At 42.3% G+C, this 6,008-nt stretch overlaps 1 protein-coding gene across 2 annotated transcripts in view; it reads left to right on the top strand.

Moving 5' to 3' along the window:
• Positions 1-213: 213 nt before the first annotated feature.
• Positions 214-6,008, top strand: part of UCHL5 (ubiquitin C-terminal hydrolase L5) — a 40,275-nt gene continuing 34,480 nt past the window's right edge. The window contains exon 1 of one of the 2 annotated variants that reach the window (XM_046679666.1): positions 214-376. In XM_046679666.1, coding sequence (XP_046535622.1) covers positions 301-376 — 76 coding nt within the window. In that variant the 5' untranslated portion in view covers positions 214-300. The remainder of the gene's footprint in view (positions 377-6,008) is intronic. The other variant, XM_046679667.1, reaches the window with a different exon arrangement.

The raw sequence follows: 6,008 nt of genomic DNA, 5'->3' as shown, positions 1-6,008 counted from the left end.
CCCAGATTGGCGAGGATCCCGGATGTTCCCTCCCCCGGCGCTCTGAATCCCCGCCCCTTCCGAGTCGGCTACGGGTCCTGCGCAGCCCGGGAAGCCTTTCGCTGTCTCCCGGGCGGCTAGAGCGTCCTCCCGCGCTCTGTGGCGCTGCAGGTGACGGCGCCCGGAGGCTGTCGGGAAGTAGGCGGGGTGACGTGGGGTGGACGAGCTCGGCGGCGGGTTCGCCGAGATCAGTGGCCGGCTGCAGCTGGTGCGGGGGGCGGCCGGCGAGAGAGGTGGAGCGGGGCGGCGTGTGGCGGGGCCATGACGGGCAATGCTGGGGAGTGGTGCCTCATGGAAAGCGACCCCGGGGTCTTCACCGAGCTCATTAAAGGATTCGGTGAGCGCCAAGGGGCGTCCTGGGCCGGACGGGTCACGGGAGGAGGCCCAAGCTGGGCACGGAGTGGTCTCCTGCGGCCACCGCCGACCCGGTCTGAAGGGAGGCGACTCTGGACAGCTGGAGTCGGGGAGGGAGGATGCGGGGCTCCCGCGCCTTCTTGGTCCCGGGCCGTCGCGTTTCCGCAGTGATGTTGAGGGAGAGCCACACCACGAGGGCAGGGACCGCGTCTGTCGGGTGTGCTGCCGCATCCTCGGGATTCGGCCGTCAATTACTTGCTTCATTGACTGGAGCCTCCACCCTCCCCTGACCCCGTACGCGTGTTATCCTTTCCTTCCCACCGCCGGTTCTCTGCGGAGCGCTCCCCATCCCGGGCAGGTGTGCCCAGGTGCGTGGCTCGGCCATCAGTCCTGCCGCCACCGCCAGGGTGTGCCTTCTCGAGGATGGCGTGTCTCAAGGCCACGCCGCCTGGGAACCCGAGAGTCTAGTTATTCAAAGCAGGACATCTTAAGTGCGGAATAGCCCTGCGGGTGGCCACACGCGCTGATTGCGTGGGAACCACGGGCCACTTGGCTAGTTCCGCCCCCTGCTCATTTTCAGCTTCCGGTGAAGTGTGTTTTCTTGAGCTAGCGCTATGGACCAGAGGCAACATACTTGCCTCATAATTGCTTTTTGGCTGTATTCGTTGTGTTCCAGCCTAAGTAATCATCTTTCACTTTTTTATCCTTTCCTGTCCCTCTTGTTCCCAGCCTCTTCTGTGGGCAGTAATTTTTTTCTCTGTTGTATTTCCTTAAGTGTTATTAATTCTAGAGATTGTGTTAAAACTTGTCCTCGGGGTGAAAATTAATCGTTGGTATAGATACTGTTTATTGTACATAGCTGAATATTTGGAATATCATTTATCAAGCAAGTATTGTTCACCTGCTATATCTCAGGCACACTGGTAGGGTTTGAAATTTTAATGTGAATAAAGCATGACTGCTGTTCTAAAGAACTGCCAATCAAACTATCACATGGTGTATTCTGGTTATGTTATATTATAATTATTACTGTGTTAGAGTATGTGCAAAGTGTTACAGGAACACAGGTCGTGGAAGAGCATAGACAGAAGGAAAAACCTAAGTAGCAGTGATGTTAAAGTATATGGCTTAGAGAACAGCTAGCCAAGTGTCTGAAATGTAATGGAATAGATTGGAGGAGTAGTTGAATCTGAGGCTGAAGAGATAAACTGAGGCCAGATTGTATGTTATGTTGTACAATTTGGATTGCTGTGTAGTCACTGGGCATTTAACTGTCAAAGATACTTGAATGCTGAAATGACATTTTTATGATTAAAAAAGGTTTTCTATGTGTATTGTGCAGGGTGGATTGGAATGAAGTGAGAGAAGCTGGGAGTCTGTGAGCTGGTTGGCTTGACATGAAGTAGTGGGTTAGAGAGGAGGAGGTGGATTCCATAATTTTCCTGTATTTAAATCAGCTGGACCACTGACTGACTGGATGTAGGGAAAGAGGTGAAAATGACTCTATTTCTAGCTTGAGTGGCTTGTGAAGTACAAGAGAAGAATAGATTTGATGCACGACAAATTGGGTTCAGTTTTAGACATATGCTGTGTTTGACATGTCTGCAGATTTAGCTATAAAATTTACCTTCAAAGCCATAACTATTATGATGTATTAAAGTTAACTTTAAGAAATATTGTACTAGGCAAGTTTCTTTATTTTAAAATTAATCCTCTCCATTAACAGCTGTTGTTTCAATCTCATATGTGCAGAAAACTTGAAATTGGAAGTGATTTAAATAAAGTCATGCGTAAGAGAGTGATAGGTAAATCCACCTTCTGCACCTGCACGTATGAAAAGTGAGGCAATAGCTATTAATGGCTGGCTCCACCAGCAGAAGAACTTTGCAGGAAGTTTAGTGATGGTAGTTGTATATCATTATCAGATGCTTCAAATAAGTGTAATCCAATTATTTCCAGGTTTTTTCCTCATCCAATTTATGGATTTAAAGAACCTTTTGGAAGTTCATTCTTTCAAAAATGAAACATCTTATTGTATTATGAATGCTATTGTAAATTTATTGTAGAAGGTTCTTCATTGGAGGGGAAATTATTTGTGGGTTTAGTAATATATAAATACAAATTTTGTTGGACTATAACATCAGGGTAAAACAAAGTTCTGTTAAGTTAAGAAACTGATGGAGCAGAACTATACTTTTAATTGGTATAGTGCATGCATAATTCATAAATACACCGAAACAAACTGTGATAGTCTGCCAATTAAGAACAGAAGCTGTAAACTTTTGCTTCCAGCCAGGAAGGAGTAACAGGGACTGGATTTACTTTTCCTACAACAAATCAGTAATACCAGCTTTCACTTCAAGAAACTAGAAAAAGAAGAGCAAATTAAACCTAAAGTAAGGAAATGAAAGGAAATAATGAAGATGAGAGTTGAAGTTAGTGAAACAGAAAAGAGAAAAATAGTGAAGAAAATCAATGAAGCCAAAGCTGGTTTCTCAAAGACCAATAAAATGGATAAGCCTCTAGCCAGGCTGATAAAAAAAGAAGAGACACAAAAGACCACTATCAGGAATAAGAGAGACGATATCACTATAGATTTGACAGATATTCAAAGGATAATAAGGGAATAGGCTAAACATCTTTGTGCCAATAAATTTGATGACTTAGATGAAACGTACAACTTCCTTTGAAGATTCAAATTACCAAAGCTCAGTTAAGAAGAAATATAGATAACAAGGATAGCCTTAGATTTATTAAATTTTAATTTTAATTTAAAGTCTTCTCACAAAGAAAACTCTAGCCAAAGTGGCTTCACTGGTAAATTCTATCAGATATTTAAGAAATTAATACCAGTTCTACACAAACTTTTCCAAAAAAATTGGAGAGGAAAGATTACTTCCCACACATTCTATGAGAGCCAGCGTTATCCTAACACCCAAACCAGATGAAGACCTTACAAGAAAAGGAACTACAGACCTATATCTGTCATCAAAATAGATGCAAAAATTCTAACCAAAATTTTAGCAAATCAAGTCCAATAATATGTTAAATGGACAATATATCATGATTGAGTCGGGTTTAATCTGGGAATTCAGGATTGGTTCAGCATTTGAGATTCAGTGTAATTCACCGTATTAACAAAAAAACCATTAAACAAGAAAAACCATACGATTATCCCAGTAGTTACAAAAAGCACTTGACAAAATCCAGCGTCTGTTAAAAATTATGAAGTGTTAGATTTTACTCTGCTTGCCAGCTAAGAAGTTAGCCTGTGTTATAGATGCTGGTGGACAACTTTTATGTTAGAGATAAAGGACTGTATTACTCACGGCACCATAGGCAGCAGGAGATTCATGTTTGCATTGGTTCCCTTGTCCTCTGAGTCCATGGGAGTGGAGGTGGACCCAGGTGGATGCTGCATACATGAGTCTGTGTCAAAGCTGAGGAATTCTGAACTTACGGAACTCCCAGTTTTATACAGAGATTGCTAGCAAACCTCAATCTTTGGCTCTAGAGAGATACTGTTATGGACAGCAAATAAGTCTTCCCTCTACCCCAGAGGGAGACACCATCTCTTGTCTTTCAAGTCTGTTTACTATACTAACATCCTAGAAAAGACAGTCCAGAGCAAATCTGCTAGTTCCTCTCAGAAGATAAGCAGAAACAGGAGGAATTCATTGAAAATTATCTTCTGATAAAAAATCCATCCTTTCCACAAAAATATGCCTTTTCCTCAGCTATTCTAATTAATCTGACCTGACCCACAGGGCTGGTACCAAATCTGTCTAATTTATCTCTTGTCGTGTTGACATTACAAAGCCAGGTGGCTTTCTCCTTAGGTTTTTGTGTTGACCTTTCTTGGCTTAAGGCATTAACCCAGGTACAGCAGGGTGTGAGTGATTGCTCGGACTCCACCTTGGCCTGCAAGGGGGAAGTCTTGCAGAATTCCGACATCCACAACAACTCTGGCCCATGAGTTGAGGCAGCTCTGAGTGACTGTTGGGGCCAATGTGGTGTTTCTTTAACATGAAGATCTGTTGTGATTGCTCCTAAGGTGCATGTCACCTTGTTTTGAGGAGAGGCAAATTAATGCCTGGCTTTCACACAAGAAATAAAAGTATAGGTATGATGGTGCACATGGCACCCCCAGAAGCAAGTGTTGCTTATAATTGCTGGGGCCCCCAAAATGAGACTCATTAGGGGTACTCATTAGGGGTACAAGTTAACAGTGCCTCCAACTTAGGGCTCTCTGTTCATTTCAAATAATTGAGTCTAGTCCTTGTATTTGGAGAAATTGCCTAAGGGCTGAGAACCCAGTTTTTCCTGTATGGTCACATCACCAGCTAAATGTCACTTGTCCATGCCATGGAATGACTGAGAATGGGGTTGGGGAAGATATCTGGGGCCATTTTGTGGGAAATGCAGAAGCTGGGGCCATGCCTGTTGCTACTTCTGGTAGATTTGTTGGCAAGGTTAGGGAAATGACAATCGAATTGTCATCAGAACTGTTGGAAGATAGCATACCTAGTGAACAATGAAATTTAAGGCACTGCCAACACTTTGAGAGAGCCCCACCAGGATATTTTTCTTGAGGAGAAAGACTTTAGGTAGATTATTTAAAAAATTATTTTTGAAATTAGTTTTTGAAGAGAACTATCTTATACAGCCACCAGTAATCATAATACAAATGTGTTAGTCATTACGTAAATATTTCAAAACACATCTTAATTTTAGGACTCCCTTTCACTTTGGAACAGTGTTCTGGTTGGGATAACAAATTATATGGTCATCCTACGTAAGACCCAGTTCAACCAGCCATGACAGTTTTTCTCATCAGCAAAGATAGTAATGATCTCTTCTATCTCAACTTGCAGAAGGCTTTCCCATGTACCTTTCATATGCAAATTATGATGCTGCAGTGTCTGTGAGTTGTATGTGTGCTTGTTTTCTACTAGATTGTGAAGTTAAGTATTATGACAATAGTGTATTATTTTCTGACCTTGCCAGAGCCTAGTATTATGCTTGGCACATAAAGGTATTTGTTAAATACTGACATTTCGTAACTTTTTAAAGCCTCCTCCCACCCAACTTTTTGCTTAATATGTACTGGGGGGGTCTGCATTAAGTGATTCTTTGTGTTTAGTGTTTGATAACTTGGACATCACAAGAACTGTGTGGATTGGATGAAGCGGGTTTTATACGTGAGGAAAGTCAGGCTCAGAGACATTATGTTCTTGCTCAAGGTTAAGAACTTGAAGGCAATGCTGGGAGTAGAACCCAGGTCTCTTGACTCATTGCTGATTTGTCTTTCCATTATACCATGCATTATTTGAAATTTAACGTACATAAGGGGATTATTAGATATTGATGTAGCTAAGGAGATAGATGCTAACAGTTGAGTACTATGGTTTCCTTACACTAAGAGATGTGTATGTGTTAAACTTAAGGTTATTTAAGTGGTGTCACCTCTTGAAATTCCACCTGTGCAAAAGATTTTGGGGCACTTTTATTCAGTGGGTTTTTGTTGTTGTTTTGTTATGTACAATGTTTTGTTTGTTTCTTTTTTTAAAGATTTTATTTTTCCTTTTTCTCCCCAAAGCCCCCTGGTACATAGT

Source organism: Equus quagga, chromosome 12, assembly GCF_021613505.1.
Source record: "Equus quagga isolate Etosha38 chromosome 12, UCLA_HA_Equagga_1.0, whole genome shotgun sequence".
NCBI classification, from domain to species: domain Eukaryota; kingdom Metazoa; phylum Chordata; class Mammalia; order Perissodactyla; family Equidae; genus Equus; species Equus quagga.
This window is presented reverse-complemented; position numbering and strand designations above follow the sequence as displayed.